This window comes from Cydia pomonella, unplaced genomic scaffold, assembly GCF_033807575.1.
Source record: "Cydia pomonella isolate Wapato2018A unplaced genomic scaffold, ilCydPomo1 PGA_scaffold_202, whole genome shotgun sequence".
NCBI lineage: Eukaryota > Metazoa > Arthropoda > Insecta > Lepidoptera > Tortricidae > Cydia > Cydia pomonella.
The window spans coordinates 351,319-371,416 of NW_026907842.1; the positions used below are offsets into that span (position 1 = coordinate 351,319).

Below are 20,098 nucleotides of genomic sequence, written 5' to 3' on the forward strand. Positions count from 1 at the left end.
TATCAAAAAGCAATATTTTGTCACGAATTTGGACTTTTATTTATTTGAATGGATTTGCTGTTTTCGATACGATCTGAATATTATGTTATAATTGAAGTGATTTTGAGTTTTATCTGAGGCAATACTGGAAACGTAACTGTCATTTCGAAAAAATATTCGAGTGACGTTGCGTTGCGTTGATCGTTTCGTGTTCATGTCGATATATTAATTTTAAAAAGAGTTGGAATTCTCTTTTTTCCTAAACATTTTTTGCTTCTTGTTACATATCTAATCCGCTTATGTACATAAAAGCCTGCGCAAAGAGTAAGTGCTGTAAAATTGTTACACATCTACATTTATGCTGTCATTAATTTTAATAGAAAAGTTTTATTTAATAGCAGTTTTGACAAAATTGTGTATTTGTGTCTCTATATTTTAATATAGACATGTCTCTCACGGTTGCATTTTATTATGTATATTGCCGTATTCGTGTATTATTGCAACATAATGTAATGAATAATTTTCTGTACATCATAGTTTAAAAATGAAAATTACACGTCACTACCACCAATTTGTACTTATTCTATAAAAATGTATGTAATTTTGTGTTTCCTGGTGTTAAGTAAGATCGCTAAACCTCCCAAGGATACACTTACAACAAGATACAATAAATTTATAGTGAGTTAGCAATGCACTTGAGACACCTTTGACATGACACCTTGTGCCAGCATACACTCGTTTGCCACCGTTGTACAAATAACAGATCACATTATGTTTCAGGTGCCTACTCTAAAATAAAATGGATGCTGCTGACACTCTGCTAAGTGACAGTGTGGCTGGCAAGCAGGGTCTGGAAGAAGAGGAATTGTTATTAAAACCTAACCCTAAACCCAATGTGAAGTGTGACTTAGTCAATGAATGCAAAGTGTTCATAAGGGCTGAAGACGGAGGGGGTGATACACATCTCAATATAACAGGAAACATGGGCCCAGGGACTAGTGGTAATGTACTTTTTTACACTCTTACGTCTAGATAGCAAGATCACTCAAAGCCAAGGATTAAAAATCAATAATATTTCTCCTATAAGGTCCACTGGGGTAACTTCAGAAGGGGGGTTATGTAGCAATAGTAATCAAGATTAATAGTTACAATAGCGTAATTGTTACTAAAGTATGCAGTGTTTCAGGTTTAGTAGATATTTTTCAAAATTAATAAAGCAGAGGAATTGCATGGTGCATGGATAGCACATGACTCGAAAGAACTTTTATCATTTTATTATATAAATAGATAATTATATTTTGTTGTTGCACTTTCCAAAGTTGATATGAGCTCGAATTTTGATTGACAAATAGTTACCTAGCAACAAAACACATAAGATATTAATTAATTTGATTAAAATCACACACATAGCAGATTTGCTCTTTTTATCTGCTAATTTAAAACAATTGTTGTACAGCTCACTACTGCTGTTACATATTTGTTCCCTAATAGGGAAATATTTTACTTAATGGACCAAATTCATTTGGAACATTGCAAGTTAGCTGTGAAGTGTCCGATGAAGTGAAATATCTAGGTGTAACACTAGATAAAAAACTGAACTGGAGGAAGCATGTCGAACTTACCACAACCAAGGCGCTGAGAGTGTTTGGAATGTGTAGAACGGCATATGGGAAAACATGGGGTTTAAACCCAAAGGTACTAAGATGGATCTATACCATGATGGTAAGACCTATCATTTTGTACGGATGCCTGGCATGGTGGACAAGGACACTAAAGAGCACATGCAGGGAGAACCTTATGAAAATACAGAGAACAGCATGCATGGCTATTACCGGGGCGTTTAGAACAACGCCAACAGCGGCGATGGAGGTACTGCTAGACCTGCCGCTACATCTGGTGATACAATCTGAGGCGCGGAAATCGCTACACAGGCTGGCTCTAACAGGCCTATGGAGCGATAGCAAGCCAAAGACTAAACACACAAACATGGAATGTGACAATTTCATGGAAAGGATAACGAATATGGGCTGCGATAAGATGCAACCCAAGTTTGTGTTCCGTAAGAATTTTGAAGTTAAAGTTCCAACAAGGGCTGAATGGACCGAAGGTCTTAAAGCACCAAATTCGGATGAAAACGACATCATATGGTACACAGACGGGTCCAAGACAGTATCTGGTACGGGGGCAGGCATTTATGCAAATGACTTTAGTTGTAGCATAAGCATGGGTAATTACGCTACTGTCTTCCAAGCCGAGACGTACGCTATAATTGCCTGTGTGCATGAGAATATAGTTAGGCAAACCCAAGGGAAGAATATCAATATACTCAGTGACAGTCAGGCTGCACTCAAGGCGCTCAGGGCGCCCAGAGTGGACTCTAGACTGGTGTACAATGGTGTCCAAGCTCTGAACAAGCTTGGAAGACAAAATAGAGTGCAACTGGTATGGATTCCAGGGCACGAGGGATTCATAGGCAATGAAAATGCAGATGAACTTGCCAGAGCCGGATCCGCAAGTAACCACATAGGTCCGGAACCATTCGTGGGGCTCTCACAGGGAACCATTATAACGGCTATTAAAGACCATACTAGGACGAGACACCAAAAAGAATGGGACAGTCTGACGGGTCTAAAGCACTCAAAGCTCTTCATACAAGAAGAAGACTCCGGTTGGAGCAAAAAGCTATGGAAACTTAGCAGGAGACAACTCCAAATTATAACAGGGGTGTTTACGGGCCATTATGGGGTCAAAGGGGTTTTGGCCAGGATGGGACACTCTGACAACACCGATTGTCGAATGTGTGGTGAAGAGGAAGAGACAGTAACACACCTAATGTGTGAATGTCACGCCCTCGCCAGACAAAGAATGAAGGACTTTGGAACAGGCTATCTGGAACCAAAGGAATTCAAAAGGCTACCCATAAGCTCCATCATCCGACACATGGAAATGGTCAAAAAGGCTCTTGAGTAGCTAATGGGTCTTTCCTTAGGGGGCAACTACACAAAAGATCCCTATGGGTCGAAGTGTATCCGCAAGGGCCCCCGGTAATTAGAAGATAAGATAAGATAGCTGTGCAATCATTATGCACACTGCACAGGCAAGTATTACCCGAAAAAATCGTAAATATTTCGAATTGATAATATTTAGAGAGCATCGTAGGCTTGAAGATTTTTCAAAATACCGGCACAGAAGCGACCCGGCTAATCCGCAAACCAAAGTATTCTCATGCGGCTATTAAAATCGAAATTCACAAGAAAGCAGACGTTAGCGTAGCGTAGGCACACTTTGAAATTGATTTTAATTGTGATGTTCTCAACCAAAAGACGAAATTAGCTCGTATCTTTATACGAATAACCTTTCAGAGCGTCCTTATGGTAAACGACAATGTGGTACCTTTTGCTTGAGAACAACAAAATTGTTGACCCATTTACGGTTCAAGCAAATTGGTTGTAAATACTAACGCTATGACATCTCCAATGTAAAGTCCGCCTGTACATACCTTGGTGGGCTAAGAAAATAACTTCTGAATCTTATTTTATCTCATATAAATCATAAATTTCGTATCTTACCGTCTTTTGGGAATGTTACCGGTAACATTGGTAACTTACTAGTAACATTCCCAAATGGAAACTTACTGGTAGCGGGAATGTTTCCGCAGCCCATCACTAAACACATGTCTTTTATTTGACAACTACCTCAGTTCTGTATTCAATTATTATAGGTCTTTTGCTATGCAAGGACCATAGAGGTTGCACCATAACACCTTCTTTCGTTGAACAGACCTAGCTTGCTAATCAGCTTTAAAAGTCCTAGTCTAGCCAGCGGCTTCGTAAATATGTCTGCCAGCTGTAGGTTAGTGCGTATCCTCTGCATGCTTAAGCTTCCGTTTGCTACCAGTTCTCGGACAAAGAAATGGTGCATATGTGCTAAGTTCTCTGATGAAAGTCTGGGTTTTTAGCTAGGCACACAGTTGCCTCATTGTCCACATATAATACTGGGCCCATAACCTTTTAAAGCAGAGGAATTGCAGGTGGATAGATAACAGAACTCAAAAGAACTTTTATAATTTTATTTAACAACTACCTCAGTTCTGTATTCAAATATTATGCTAGGTCTTTTGCTACGGAAGCATCTTAAAATAAATTACTCCACTTTTGAAGCTATTCTGATGCACATTGCATCTGTTGAATAAGTGTTCAATATGTAATAGTAGGTACTATGAAGATTTGAAGTCCGAAGGGACAAGCCCTAGTATTGATAAACTTTAATAATCACTAAAAAAATACTTAAATTAATTATTAATGAGGCTCTACTTTAGTTTGACTTTCCTTAACCAAATTTAAAGCTTGTCTAAAGAGAAATAGTGATGACTAGAAACTTTAAGGACTTTCACAATCTACTCTATGTAAATTAGAGAACAGTAATTGCTTTTGTAGCGAGGCTAAGTACAAAGTACCACTGTACTATTGGACCATTCAACCTCATCCTCCTCTGCAGGAGGCAACAGCATAATTGTATCTATGAACATGTTTCGCCTATGCCCATGTCACCTGCAGTTATAACTTGCAAAACAGACATATAATGTCACACTTTTATTGCTATAAAAGTCAATTGTGTCAGACTAGGTACCTGAAGGAGCAGAATGCAATCTTACTAAACAGCTGTACTGTAAAATATAGGAAATATATTTATTGACTGATTAGTTACAAATGCCTTTCTTACTATATGGTGTGAATGATTGAATTAATATTTTTTTTATGACTGTTAAAATAAAAGGGCAATTGGAGTTAATGTAGGTATTTAAATCATTATTGCAAATAAGTATTGAGACCAACACAATTATAAATAATTTGTCTATTTACAATTGCATAATTCTCATACACTAAAACTCCGTAACTCATTCTTTTTCATTCTTACATCAAAGTAATTTGACCCAACTTACTTTAAACTACACAATTTACACTAAGACCATAAGACCAGACTAAGCCCAAAACTTATAACAGATTCTACCATGAGTAGATAATCTAATAAGTGTATCTTGCAATCCAAGCTGATGCACTGTTAGGGCTTCTCCGCAGTTGAATGGGTAAATAAAAGTTCAGTAGTGCTACAGCTGACACTTGACACACTTCTTAAAATGTCTTTAAAAAGGAAAAACGCAATAAGAAGAAGTAAATACATAAAAAGTAATTGTAAAATATATGAGTGTTTAACAAGAATACATAAGTACATTGTACAATGTTTTATATTTGTCCTTATTTACAGAGAAACCTAAGTTTGTGACTTCCACACAAGATCAGAAAAGAGAGAGCCCTTCAGATAATCAGATTGCTGATTCTAACCCAGAATGTGATATTGAAGGTAAATTTAATTATTAAAGACTCATGATAGTTATCTTGTTATTAACTGATTTATTGTATTTACCAGGACATTCCATGTTACTTAATTCATGTTATTTTAAAATTGTTTTTTCCAAACAGCATTTTTTTTTAAATTCTGACTAATTGCATGAGCATGACATTATCACAGCACAAATGAATCTAAAAATTAAAAATATTCATCTACAAGTCCTTCTTTATCACTTTCACAAATTGCTACTCTTATATTGTTTGTCTGTTTATATAACAAAAATTCTGTATGATACAAAGCCTCCTATTCCTGCCTAAGGCGAACGAATGAATGCTGATTTTCCACAGCAACAACTTCGAATTTCGCCTGAGGTGGAAAATATTCCACTATTCCTTTTTAGGGTTCCGTAGCCAAATGGCAAAAAATGGAACCCTTATAGATTCGTCATGTCCGTCTGTCTGTCCGATTCTGTCACAGCCACTTTTTTCCAAACTATAAAAGCTATACTGTTCAAACTTGGTAAGTAGATGTATTCTATGAACCGCATTATGATGTTTACACAAAAATAGAAAAAAAACAATAAATTTTGGGGGTTCCCCATACTTAGAACTGAAACTCAAAAAATCTTTTTTCATCAAACCCATACGTGTGGGGTATCTATGGATAGGTCTTTAAAAATGATATTGAGGTTTCTAATATCATTTTTTTCTAAACTGAATAGTTTGCGCGAGAGACACTTCCAAAGTGGTAAAAAGAGTGTCCCCCCCCCGTAACTTCTAAAATAACAGAATGAAAAATCTAAAAAAAATATATGATATACATTGCCATGCAAACTTCCACCGAAAATTGGTTCGAACGTGATCTAGTAAGAAGTTTTTTTTTAATACGTCATAAAAATTAAAAAAAAATTTTTTTTTTCATCAAACCCATACGTGTGGGGTATCTAAGGATAGGTCTTCAAAAATGATATTTAGGTTTCTAATATCATTTTTTTCTAAACTGAATAGTTTGCGCGAGAGACACTTCCAAAGTGAAAAAAAGTGTGTCCCCCCCCCCCCTGTAACTTCTAAAATAATGGAATGAAAAATCTAAAAAATATATATGATATACATTACCATGCAAACTTCCAACGAAAATTGGTTTGAACCAGATCTAGTAAGTAGTTTTTTTAATACGTCATAAATGGTACGGAACCCTTCATGGGCGAGTCCGACTCGCACTTGGCCGCTTTTATTTTTTAGTTCTTATACTAGACAGCCATAGGTACTGACTAAATAAAAATAAAGGCCTCTTTATTTCCTTATCAACTATTTTACAGACTTGCTGTCATGTACATACTATCTTCTTAGGTCTAGGTACTAACTATGACTACAAGAATAAGCCGTGACACAGTTAACACCGTTTCTATATTACAGGGGTCCCTGACTTGCCCATGGATGATGGAATGCCCAGCACTGTCACTGTGTTGGATGCCCCTGACGGCGGAAAGGTTTATTTGGTGGGCACTGCCCACTTCAGCTTGCAATCTCAAGAAGATGTGTCTAGGGTATGATATTAATAAAGCAAGGAATAGAGATCAGTCGTTAGATAATTTTTTTGTTAAATGTCTTAGTTGATTCCTAAAATACTGAAGTTAAAAAACCGTTTGTCCAGGCAATATTAAGCTTTATATCAATATTACTTAGTGAATGTGTCTTTTACTTCAAGTTGCTGATGTTTATAATCATGTATATTTTAGGTAATACAAGAAGTGAACCCGCATATTGTAATGGTTGAGTTGTGTGAACAGAGAACCAACATATTATTACTAGATGAAGAAATAATCTTAAGAGAAGCTAAAAATATTAATATTAAGAAGATAAGGTGAGTGAAGTAACATTTAAAAGTATATTTTATTTATTTGGGTTCGGTTCGTTTGCATGTTTTCAACTCAACTTCAGCAGCAGATATTAACACATATGAATGACTACTCTTTTTTCCATTGCTATATCAAATTATTTTTTAGCTACGCGACTGCATCTGTGCGAAATCTTAGTACTCTGACATCTCAAGTGTGTAACGTTTTCAGGGCAACGATGGCCCAGAACGGAGTTTTCAACGGGCTCATGTACATCCTGCTCCTGAACATGTCCGCGCATATCACTCGCGAGCTGGGCATGGCGCCCGGCGGCGAGTTCCGACGTGCCATGGCCGAGGTGAGTTAATTTGATAATTTGTGTTATAACACATAATAACTGACAAACTTTATCTCTTTGCAAGAAGGTCTGAAATTGGTAAGTTTACCGGATTGACGATGGTATGGGGAGAATTAGACGCTATGGATATTATAGTAATAATAAATAAATATTTTTGAACTATCTTACACAGATTAACTTAACTAAGCAAAGCTTGTACTATGGGGACTTGGGGAGACGATAAACATATATTGTTATTATACAGATAAATACATACCTACTTAGGTTAGGTAGATATAAGTAACACCTGGCAGAATACCAGCGAATGTGGCTTGCTGCATCATTATGCTGAGTCAGCGCCTTTTCTGTGCCAGGACACATGGCGTATTAAATAACTAAAAATTGTTTTTTATAAAATTAAGTTTCCATGTTTTTATTTTACACTTTTCTTTTTTGTTTGTTTTGATGAATTTGTTTGCTTTTTTGTATGAATAAAGAATGTATCTTGTAAAAAACGCAAATTCTTGTACAACCACCTAGGGGTTGTCACATGGAATACTCCAGTATCAATCTGGATAACAAAGCTCTTGAAGAAGTGCCGCGCTTCAGGTACTTAGGAAGCCAACTCCGCAATGACAATACCTTAGCGTCTGAAATACCATCACGCATAGCCAATGCAGCTGCTGCATTTGGCAAGCTCAGCAACCGTGCTTGGAGGTCGCACGATTTGAAGTTGTCCACAAAAATTATGGTTTACAAAGCTATCATCATACCCACACTGCTTTATGCCTCAGAAACGTGGTGCAGCTATAAATCAGATATGAAAAAAACTGGACACCTTCCACCTACGTTGTCTGCGCTCAATTCTACGTATAAAGTGGCAAGACAAGGTACCGAACACGGAAGTTTTACGTCGCGTCGGGATGCCTGGTATTGAAGCACTGATCATGAAGCATCAGCTAAGGTGGTGTCGCCATGTCGTGCGTATGGAGAATGAGAGACTGCCCAAAGCAATTTTCTACTCGGAGGTCTCTTGTGGAAAGCGGACCTGCGACATAAAGACGTTCTCAAACGCCACCTCGTCGCTTGCGGGATACCGACTGACTGCTGGGAAGGCATTGTATTGCAAAGATCGGAATGGCGTTCTAGTGTTCACAAGAAAGTAGCTCAATTTGAGCAGCACCGTCTGGAAGACCTAGATGCTAAGCGTCATATCCGCAAGACGCGACCTAAGCCCTCCCACACATACGCCCGCAACTCGACTGGACAACTCCATTGCGCATCGTGTGACCGCATCTTCAAAACAAAGTTTGGTTTTGCGAGCCACATAAGGGCATTTCATAATCCGGATAAGAATTGTTGATGGAGTCGCCATTGCCGGATACGGCAAGGAAGGAGATGTATGGATCTATCTATCTATCCATAACAGGAACAACATATAATAACAATATTATTAATAACAATATTAATAACACTAATAATAACAATATTATTTGTTGCAGGCCAAAAAGATACCCAACTGCATGGTCCAATTAGGCGACCGCGCGATAGACATCACCCTGCATAGAGCCATCGCGTCCTTGACCTGGGGGCAGACCATACGCTTCGTATGGCACTTGCTCACATCGAACCAGTCTATTAGGTGAGTTATTTATAAATTGCTGGGCGAAACAAAGGGTCACTCGGTTCGTTAGTTTATTTGCCTCACTGTCACCCGAATATGCAAGAACGATAGAGAGGCAGAAGACAAAATTTCGCGGCTCTAAAATCTGTGGAGACCCGAGGAAGGACATAGAGTTAGATCAAGTGGGCAGCGATTTTGATAGCACAGAGTGTGCTAGTGTTATTTATAGAAGCTTGACATTTAAAATAACCATTGCAATATGTGCTATCAAAATCGCTGCATTTCTATCAGTAATTATAAAATTTAAAAGAATCGGCTTACATGTGAAATGAGATGCCATTTTTTCGTACACCTTTTTAGTGTTCTCGAAACACAATGTAACACAACAATAATGCATTTTTCATAGCAAAAACTTCTTCGAGCTAGCGAAGTTTCTAGACTGAGCCGGGTTCTGAAGTTAGCAATGTAGGCGTGTCTCGAAAATCGAGTAAATCTACCGTATATGTGGCATAGGGGGTAGCGCGACTATGCTATGTCTTTAGGATGAGTGGTCTGTGTCCCACGCAAATGAAGTGCGGGCAGAAGCTTGTAGTTTATAAATTATTTTATGTCTTTTTTTTAGTGTGGAGGAGGTAGAGAAGTGTAAACAAAAGAAGATGCTCGAAGACATGCTGGAAGAGATGGCGGAGGAGTTCCCAGCGCTAAAGCGCGTTTTCGTGCTCGAACGCGACATGTACCTCTGCCATTCGCTGCAAGTCGCGGCGCTGCAGCCCCGTGAGTAATCTATTTAGTTACCTTTACAAACCTCACCGATAATCGCATGCGATTTGATGCAAGATCTGTAGAAGCCTTAAGATCTGCGGCGACATGTAACACTATTGATGTTTCTGTGCAGAAGGGTTAGTTATCTCTGCAGCTTACAGTACCTCTGCCACTCGCTGCAGGTTGCGGCGTTGCAGCCCCATGAGTATTTAATGATATGTAGTGGCATATACCATGTTGCAACATGTTAGAAGAGATGGTGGATGACCACAAACCCCACCGACAATTGCAAGCGATTTGCGATACATTGCAGTGTGACTGCGTCGTCAGAACGCAGCGTGTGCATTAAGCTAGTAGAGACCTTCTGTAACGTAATACCAGTACGCATTCTGTGAGTTTATAAGGTTAGAAATTCAGAAAAAGCTCATTGTTTCAGGACGAGAGCCGTGCCGCATCGTGGGCGTGGTGGGCATCGGTCACGTGGCCGGCATCGTGCAACACTGGGGCAAAGTGCGCTCACAAGACATCCCGCCTCTGCTCAAGTCAGTACCAACCACAAACCCTATTGTTTTATGCTTTGTCACGCTTGTGGACCCACAGAACTTTAAATGGTATGAATTTTCTCAAATTATTTTTGGGCCTCGGACCCTAATCTGTTAAACAAAAACCATTGTTTCTTTTATCTACACACATATCATAACCCTCTATGATAACTAATTTATTATCTGTGAAAATGTTGTAATTGTTTCATTTCTACATCAAAATCGATTTGGTAATGACATTCAAATTTCGTCATTCAAAGTCGAGATGCCTTTTTGTAAGATATACAATTTTGACAAATCTCGCATGTTAGTTTGTATTGAATGATACGGAAATTGGCCCCCGACTCTAGTTTGTCTCTGAATTAAAAAAAGAAACTACGGATGCGTGACATGCGTAAAAAAGTTTTCATTTGCCGCAATGGGGTTCAATCAATTTTTCGTGTTATGGCTCCATCAAGGTGTTGATGATTCTGCCAATGTCGAGGTTGGATAAGACACGGCTAGTATATGAATCTTATTACGGTCATAGACAGTGTTCGGTGGAGAATCCGATCTGCAAAGAAATACAAATTACAACTAACTAATAGACTACATACAACTATTAAACAATATGAACACTACACTATGTACAGAACAAACTACAGTTAAGTATTAAATCTACGAACTTATTGTACAATAAGTAATATGATACATACTACAATTTAAGATTGGCCGGTCGAAGTATTAAACAGATGGCGCCATCATAGCTTGCTCTGTCAATCCCTAGAATTGTGTCAAATCCTTGTTTTTTTTTTTTTTGGAATTTTGTGACCTGGATTCCAGTACTTTAAGCCACATCTCATAGAACAAAACTAGAGACAGGGGCAAGCTATGATGGCGCCATCTATGCAAACCTTTGACAGTTGCCAACCCCATTTGACGTACAGTTTATCTTTTAATTAGTTTTAAGTATAAAATGAATTTGTTTTGTTGTTTTAAAAGTAACTACTACAAAAGTTTCTTGTAAAATGAGCGATTAAGATATTTCGGAGGCGCCACCACATATCAGCGAGTTCAGCCAAGAGAGCAACGATGCCCCAATGTTGGTTGTAATTTGGGTTAGTGAATATATCAAATAAAGTTTATGATATGTGTAGTTTTAATAGTGTATGTAACTCTACATAATTAGGCATCTTCTTCTTCTCTCGTGTCGAGGTTCCCCTAAACTGTGGATGCCCAGAAAGCAGCGGTACTGATAGCCCGGACCGTGGCATCTCTCAGGTCAGATTCAGAGCACGGGTGCGGGCACGCGGGGCAATCCAGCAGGTGCGCCATGGTTTGTGGTGCAGTGTCGCAAGCACATTGGATAGAGTGGCCACGAAGCAGTCCCCATTCGACCATGCTCTGTTTACAACGGCCAACCTGAGACCTGAGCCTGTTCATCGCCTTCCAGATGGGCCATGGTTCTTTGTGGCTGGGTGGTAAATGCTGCGACACTGGCACATATATGGCTGGTGGTGGGCTGCAGCAGTCAGCGGTGAGCTGTCGTATTAGCCACGTGGCAAAGCAACAATGTCCTTTAAAAAGCAACTGTATCGTGATAGTGTTAAGGTTCCAATCTATGCAATAATATGAGCGCTCGCCTACATTGAGGTGGTCTGTCGTCCTACATTATCATAACGTGTTAATCTTATGATCTGTTATGTAACCTATGTATTGTATTTATTTAATTGCAAAGAATAAGTAGGTACAAAAGTGTCTTAGCTGGTAAGTGACAATTGGTTGCTTATTCTGCAATTTGTACTAAACAGGTTGTACTAGCATGCAAAAATCTTAAAACTACAGATGCTAAGATGCAGATTTCTAAGATGTATAAACATGGCAGCGGTAAGATTCTAAGTCTTTTGAAAGATGGTTTGCATGTCTTGTATGGGGCTAGATTACAAATAGCACGTATACATTTTTTTCTGTGCTACGAATGCAATGTTAAAATTCGTACAGTTTCCCCACAAAATAAGCCCATATCTTAACACTGAACTAATATACCCATGATACGCGGTTAACGCCGTATGTAAGCCTGATGACCGTCTTAACTTACGTAGTACTTACATAAACAAATCTATTTAGTTAACAACGGATCTTTTCTATTTGTGCTTGCCAATCCAAGTGCTTATCTAAAACTATCCCTAAAAAACTTACATTTTGCATTTCTTGGATTGACTCATCTCCGTAGTTTACATTAATCTTAACATTTTCGCCAAGTTTGGAGTTAAATTGTATGTAATTAATTTTACTAATATAAATTCGTAAATTATGTCTTTACGGTTTAGCAACACCTACTTTTTCGATTAACTTCTCTATTTCCGCTACCCAAAGGTTGACTGGAAGATATCGCTTATTAGCGATAAGACCGCCTGTTGTCTGCCTCTAAATTTAATCAATTGTTTATCTTTCTTGTGTTCTTACATTAATTAAGCAAATTTAAGTATCCAGATATCTACCTGTAGTGCTACGCCAGACAAATACACTAAAATTTTCTTCATTAATGAAGAACACACAAAAGAATTGGTAACTGACGTTACAGTCTCGTGGAATTACCCAGATTAGGGTCTAGGCGTAAAAGTCATTTCAGAAAATCTATACTATACCGCCTCTCAGCGTTGACCGAAGTCCGTATACTGGCTAAAATAACGTCCCCAGCCAGCTGTAGGCCATATTTCGAAGAATATGAAATTTTAACACTATCTGGCATCTACATTCTAGAACTGGCAACTTTCGTGCGCAAAAATTCACGCATATTCAGACGAATTCAAAGTCGCCGAAGAGAGCTCTACCTAGTAATACAGGCACCAAGTACACAATTATTTCGAAGCAGCCCAAACTATGCTGCGGCGACTTTATATAATAGAATCCCTGCCCATATTAAGTCAGAGGAAAATTTAGCAATATTTATTAAGAAACTTAAAAATCACCTAATAGAAAAATGTTTTTATTGTGTCGATGAATTTGTAGGGGACAGTTATACTTAAACTTAGTTTAATTTGTAAATATGTATATTTTATGTGTATAATGTTAGGATAAGTAATTAGTGTAGTTATTGCATTGCAACACCCGAATCGGGTAGCATGTATGAACCTAATATAATGTTTAATATCTTTTGTACCTACTATATGTATGCAATTATAAAAGAATATGGAATAAAGAATATCTTCGAGAATCGATCTATCCTAATGTCACTTTTACGTGCCACAGCCATCTTAAATACGGTAATAAAACTTTGTTTCCATAGGATCCCGCCCGAATCACTATCAACTCGCATCATCCGCGTGTCCGTGCGCGTGGCGTGCGTGGGCGCGCTGGTGTACGCGGGCTACCGGCTGTGGCCGCGCCGCTGGCTGCCGTGATGCACCCCGTGAGTACCGAGTACCCGGCACTTGTACCCGCCTGTCTATACCGGAGCTCTCCAAACTGCGAGGGGTCTCGGGCCTGTCAATCCGGCCCGTGAAAAGCCCGTTCGAAGACTTCGAACCAAAGGTTTTGGAGGTCCTTGATCTACACAGACGAACGAATAATGAATTTACTGACTCGAAAACTCAAAGAATACTTTGTGGATATTATTTAAACAAATTAATTCGATAGTAGTATCAGATACGTAGAAACGCAAATACGGTTTATGATTACTCAAATTGTTTATTCGATAATAGCGTGACGTCCACAGGAATAGATTCTCGCCAACTTGCCTGCCTGTCTTGTCTTATAAGGCTAGTTCGGACTACTTTAGTAATTTAGTTGAGTGGTGAGTATTTGTGACTTTGCATCATTTGCATGCTAAAAGGTTTATGCTGCACATGGAACTTAGCCCTTTAGGAATGCAAAGTCACAATTACCCAATCTCAATTATGTTGTGAAAAGATGTGTCCCGCCGAGTTTCTTGCCGGTCCATATTGGGATACCCTCCTCCAGTGGGGGGGATTTAAATCTCGGGGTCAGAGGTGCAGGGTTAGAGCGGGTGTAGCTTTATTTGACGTTCATAAGCGCATTGTTGTAATATGCCTACTTGAATAATAAACTAAGTATCTTTATTACTCGCCACTCTACTGACGTAGTCCGAACTAGGCTATTGTCCTTATAGCTCCTAGCATGCGCTCGCTTGCCGATATATGTATTACTTCGTATCATCAAAGTCAAGGGGCAAGTCGTAACAATATCAAACAATCGGTAATATCAGCCTCGAGTTAAAAGTAACAATTTCTTTTCAGAACACCTAATTGGACCATCGGAAACACACATATAATAAATTTAGGAAGACTAAACTGTAAATATTATTGGATGAAAACTCGCTCATTAATTATATGATTTATTATTTTATTAATAAATAGGTTAGGCGTGAACATGAGTCTCTGATTAGAAAGTTAAATTGCTAAAATTATTATCATGTATGTTTATTGAGATGTCAATTTTGCATTTTTTCCTATATTGAGAGAAATGGATCTACATCTAAATTTGGTACTCGCTCCTTATAAGCCCGTTTAAATATCTTACGAGCTGTACCAAATTGACATTCATTCAAATTCTAAATAATGGTACTAATAAAATGTATGGCTTAAGATGTAAGAACGAAAGAATTCTTGTCAATAATGATATTATATACCCAATTTTTACGCGCTTGTAAAATTGTGGCAGCCCTTACCTAAGTTGAATGTAAAGAATCGAAGCCATATTATTACCTGCTTGATGGGTCACGGACGCGGTGGCACGTCCCGCTCTTGCGCCTCTGCACTACTGATGAAGAAATACTGCGTACTGTATCGATATATAATACCGACAAGTGAGGAAAGGGCCTTAGCTTTAGTATATGTTGTTGTTCGGCTTCTTTTTTGGCCAAACTGTGTTTTTGTTTGCTGATATCAAACGTAAAATATTGTAAATATTCGATTTATAATTGGAATTTCATGTAAAATATCGAAATCTACCTACTTCTCATGTTTTGGTTTAGTATATGTTGTAAAAAAAATCGACATTTTAAATTAATTATAAAGAAAATGATTTTAGTTTATCTTGTTTCGTTGTTTTCAGTTTTTGTTGAAATAACAGTCCATGTTATTTTGTTTTGAATCGTTAGTTAGAAGTGACATTTTTAAACGCAATAATAATTACCATTGATGGCATTCTCGATCTGAATTTGATTATTTTGTTTTTAAAATTCGAGTATTATGTTAATTGCTTATCTATCATCTTTTAATATCACTCCAACTCAAGGCCGTTAATGTTTAAAAATATTAGTTTTTAGTTGTCAATGTCATTATATTAATATTAACTTTTTAGAAGGTAGAGGTCAGGAATAGAATCTCCATGTACCAAAAAGTGTCCGTCAAAAAACCTTAAATAGGTGGCGCTACAATACCTAGAACACTTGAAAAAAAAAAACAAATCATAGACATCGCACTTCACTCAGTCAATATTATTTGCTACTCTAACGCTATTCTGGAGAGATTTGGAACTATTATTTATAGCTGACAGCTGGACACTTTTGCAACAGTTCTGCCTATGAAGATTGTATTCCTTACATCTATCTTCCATAATTAACTTGGTTACAATAATACACATTTATTTACTAAGAGAAAAACATCTATTATGCGAACACATTTATAAAAACTATAAACCTAAAAGATGGGCCTAGAGCCTAGAATTTAAAAAAAAATGCCTGGCCGCATTGCCACGTTGACGTTGAAGTACTAGATAACCTTCTGGTATTTTGCATTTAATTATCATAGTTATGCAATTTACATGTTTTCATCACTTATATTAATATTGTGAATATGTTTTCAGTAGATTTGTTTAATTGGACATTCAAATAACTTTATCATGTTTTATTTACATTAAAGTATTAGGGTCGGTTGCAACAATCTGCCTTCATCATCGTAGTTCGTTAAAATATGTTAGAACTGTTTGATAGTTATTTATCTGATGATCATTCATTTGTCGTTGATTGTGCGTGGTGCAACCCACCCTTAATATACCTATTATAATCGTTAGACGAGCCGTATAAAATTATTTCCATTTTCATATTGATTTAATATCAAGGACTGTGATAATGTAAGAAATTAATTATAAATCTCCATCCATTTATAATATAAGGAAATATTATTCGTGATAGAATAATACGCAATCTTGTCATTTAACAATCTTGTCACGCTTGTTGCGGTTGCGTTAAAAATATAAACGAGGATGTTTATCATGTGTTATATGTTAAAAATGACATTGAACTACATCTAAATCGACCATAGACTAAACAACAAAGTATCCCTGATTTTATAATACATACCACGTCAGTGGCAGACTAGCATACGGCCCGCCTGATGGTACGCGGTCACAGTATCCTATGAACGCCTGCAACTCCGGGGCTGCATGTTACATACGCGTTGCTGCCTCTTTAAAGACCTGTACAGTCACGTCTGAAAATATCGATACGAACAAAGTCCCAAAAATATGTACACACGATCTTATTGCTCATGTATTAAGGTGTATATTTATATTTTTGGTACTTTATCGTCAGTATCTATATTTTCAGACGTGACCGTACACTCCTTGAAGAACCCCATGCTGTAGTTCGTAGTACCTACATAATATATCATTAACCATAATGACGTGCCGTAAAACTACCGAGTTCATTTCGGTGTTAATGCAACATAACGAAGTAGGTATTTGTCTGAATATTTTCATAAAAGTTCGTATGAAAAAACTTAGAAATATATTCAGTACTACTATTTCAATAGTCAGGGGTCACCTTTATATAAATTTGTGCGTATACCTTTATATAAAGTGGTATTCTTGTCGCGTTGTCCTGGTTTTAGGTAATAAAAATACGTTAAAAATATTTATTCCATTAATTTTTAAATCTAGCTCAACTAAAAGAGTTTTTTTTTTATACTACGTCGGTGGCAAACAAGCATACTGTCCGCCTAATGGTAAGCAGTCTCCGTAGCCTATGTACGCCTGCAACTCCAGAGGAGTTACATGCGCGTTGCCGACCCTAAACCCGCCCCCCCTCGTTGAGCTCTGGCAACCTTACTCACCGGAAGGAACACAACACTATGAGCAGGGTCTAGTGTTATTTGGCTGCTGTTTTCTGTAAGGTGGAGGTACTTCTCCAGTTGGTCTCTGCTCTAGATCTGGAATGACATCCACTGGCTGTGCCCTACCACACAAAGCGAGATGACATTCACAATGCCCATACCTCTCTTTTGGACGTAGTTTAAGGACGTACCCGGGTCCGGGAGGTATAGACTTGAAGGAACTGTCATAGAAAACATCATTGGACGTGAGAGGTATAATAACTGTTTATATTTTATTAACGCAATCATAACAATGGTTTAGAATTTTGACTTAGAAATTACGGAAATTCATTATCTAATTACGGTATAATAATTGTTAAATCAATGTTCTTCTTTTCTCTGCACACGACACGTCACTGTATTATATAATATCATCTAACTTGGTCGGGGTCACTCAGGTTCAAAATACGTTGGTGATCACGATCAGTCACAATTGTTTACACACGTAGTTATAAGTATTGGTTTATGAGGACGAAAATTGCTAGAAATTTTATCGAAATGGGGAATTCAGACCAATTCAGAATGAAGGCGGTTACGCCTTATAAACTTCTTCTTCCTCGCGTTGTCCCGGCATTTGCCACGGCTCATGGGAGCCTGGGGTCCGCTTGACAACTAATCCCAAGATTTGGCGTAGGCACTAGTTTACGTTTAGCACTAGTTTAGTTACGCCTTATAAACAACATATTTTATTTAAGAAGACGCAGCTGAATTGTCTAACTTAGGCAACGTTTGCGTCTTCGGGGCATGGCACACTGCATCGGATTTGCGCGTCGCTCCGACGTGCGAGCGAGACTTCGCTATAATACGCGCCTAGCGTTTTTTCGCTCAATTTTTGGAGCGACGTGCGATTCGGACGCAGTGCGCAGATGTTCCCCTTTATCATCCGAAGTTAACCCAAATACAAGTTCTCATAGTCGGTAGTTGTTCATGAGGTCTAACGATTTCAGAGCACGTAATATTGTTGAAACCTGAAGTAGTTAGATCTCACAAGCGACTGATTCCTTTAGACATAAAACATTATAGCTATAAAGGTGTGATAAAATAATGTGTGAAATGGTTTGAATGCAGTGTACAGTCAGCCGCAGTTGTATCTAAGCGCGCAAGGTGTTCAAAACGATATCTACACGCTGTTATTTTGTTAACAATAAAGTTATGTTCAGATTTTATTGAACCCCTCACCCGCTTAGATACCAACTTCCGCTCTGTACCTAATTTTGCAACAGAATTAAACGACTTTTCAAGTGCTTGTTCAACTTTGCGTTTTGGACACAGGAGCGGACCGTATTTCTGAAACCAACTGTAGGTACATTTAAAAGAATATTGAAAAGCACTGTTCAAGTATAGCGTATGCAGCAATTTAGTTGTTGAGGAAGTGAGTAAACAGTTTCTGCTTTACATATTGTTATTATTAATGTAAAGAGAAATTAAAGAGACTTGATTTAAATGACTCACTTTTATTTTGAACCATACAGCAATCAGTGTCGTGTTACGAATTTTCTTTACCTTGAATACCTTGTCTTCTTCTAGCTTCAAGGCTTTGGATCATATTTTCATATCAAAAAGTTGACTTGATACAAATACCAACGAACAGCAACGTCGCACGAAGAATTGCGTAGATCAAAGGCGTAGATTGACCCGCCATATGCCGCCTATGATGCAGCAGCCATTGCCACTACGCAAACGGAACTGCAATATAATTATTGCATATTGCTATATCGCCATTTTATAAGAGCGATAGAGATAGGAAATGGCAAATAATTTTGTGCTTAACATCCTTTCTGTACTGTCACGTCTGAAAACATCGACACGATCGAAGTGTCAAAAATATGTATACACGACCGTATGGCCCATATATTAGGGTAGTGTATACATATTTTTGGCACTTGGTCCGTATCGATATTTACAGACGTGACCGTACCATAATATTGCATGGTCACCCAACTTACATAAGAATGTAAAGTTTTAGCTCAAACGAATAATGAAAAGTAGTCATTTAGCTTTAATATTGCATGGTCACCCAACTTACATAAGAATGTAAAGTTTCCGCTCAAACGAATAATTAAAAGTAGTCATTTAGCTTTAATATTGCATGGTCACCCAACTTACATAAGAATGTAAAGTTTCCGCTCAAACGAATAATTAAAAGTAGTCATTTAGCTTTAATATTGCATGGTCACCCAACTTACATAAGAATGTAAAGTTACAGCTCAAACGAATAATGAAAAATAGTCATTTAGTTTTAATATTGCATGGTCACCCAACTTACATAAGAATGTAAAGTTTCAGCTCAAATGAATAATGAAAAGTAGTCATTTAGCTTTAATATTGCATGGTCACCCAACTTACATAAGAATGTAAAGTTTCAGCTCAAACGAATAATGAAAAGTAGTCATTTAGCTAGCCAGATTTAATTACATACAGTCAACGAGACCGGAGAAACTAAATAAAAGATTGTAAAAAATGACTCTGAATTTGCGTCACAGGCTAAAAGTTTCACACCTAAGCTGATTTTCACTTAGTTGACGTTACGGCCATTTGATTCATTTCATTCACGCCAGCTTTGTTAAATTAAGC

At 37.8% G+C, this 20,098-nt stretch overlaps 1 protein-coding gene across 2 annotated transcripts; it reads left to right on the forward strand.

Moving 5' to 3' along the window:
* The first annotated feature begins 121 nt into the window (after window positions 1-121).
* LOC133533759 (traB domain-containing protein-like) lies at window positions 122-18,972 on the forward strand. 2 transcript variants are annotated; one of them, XM_061872799.1, is made up of 11 exons: window positions 122-303; window positions 760-980; window positions 5,245-5,340; window positions 6,744-6,874; window positions 7,067-7,191; window positions 7,397-7,523; window positions 9,005-9,144; window positions 9,749-9,900; window positions 10,325-10,430; window positions 13,699-13,821; window positions 14,669-18,972. In XM_061872799.1, exons 2-10 carry the CDS (start codon window positions 779-781, stop codon window positions 13,811-13,813), a joined length of 1,194 nt encoding a protein of 397 aa, XP_061728783.1. In that variant the 5' UTR covers window positions 122-303; window positions 760-778; the 3' UTR covers window positions 13,814-13,821; window positions 14,669-18,972. The 2 variants fall into 2 exon arrangements, with proteins under 2 accessions (XP_061728783.1, XP_061728784.1); XM_061872800.1 differs by lacking the exons at window positions 122-303; window positions 760-980 and adding an exon at window positions 5,040-5,165.
* Window positions 18,973-20,098: the final 1,126 nt, after the last annotated feature.

What these genes read in the sequence shown, in the direction of transcription:
- LOC133533759 (XM_061872799.1), top strand. Translation starts at nt 779, where the DNA reads ATGGATGCTGCTGACACTCTGCTAAGTGACAGTGTGGCTGGCAAGCAG. An exon ending in CATGGGCCCAGGGACTAGTG is followed by an intron (nt 981 to 5,244) that starts GTAATGTACTTT and finishes CCTTATTTACAG; the next exon opens with AGAAACCTAAGTTTGTGACT. An exon ending in ACATCGAACCAGTCTATTAG is followed by an intron (nt 9,145 to 9,748) that starts GTGAGTTATTTA and finishes TCTTTTTTTTAG; the next exon opens with TGTGGAGGAGGTAGAGAAGT.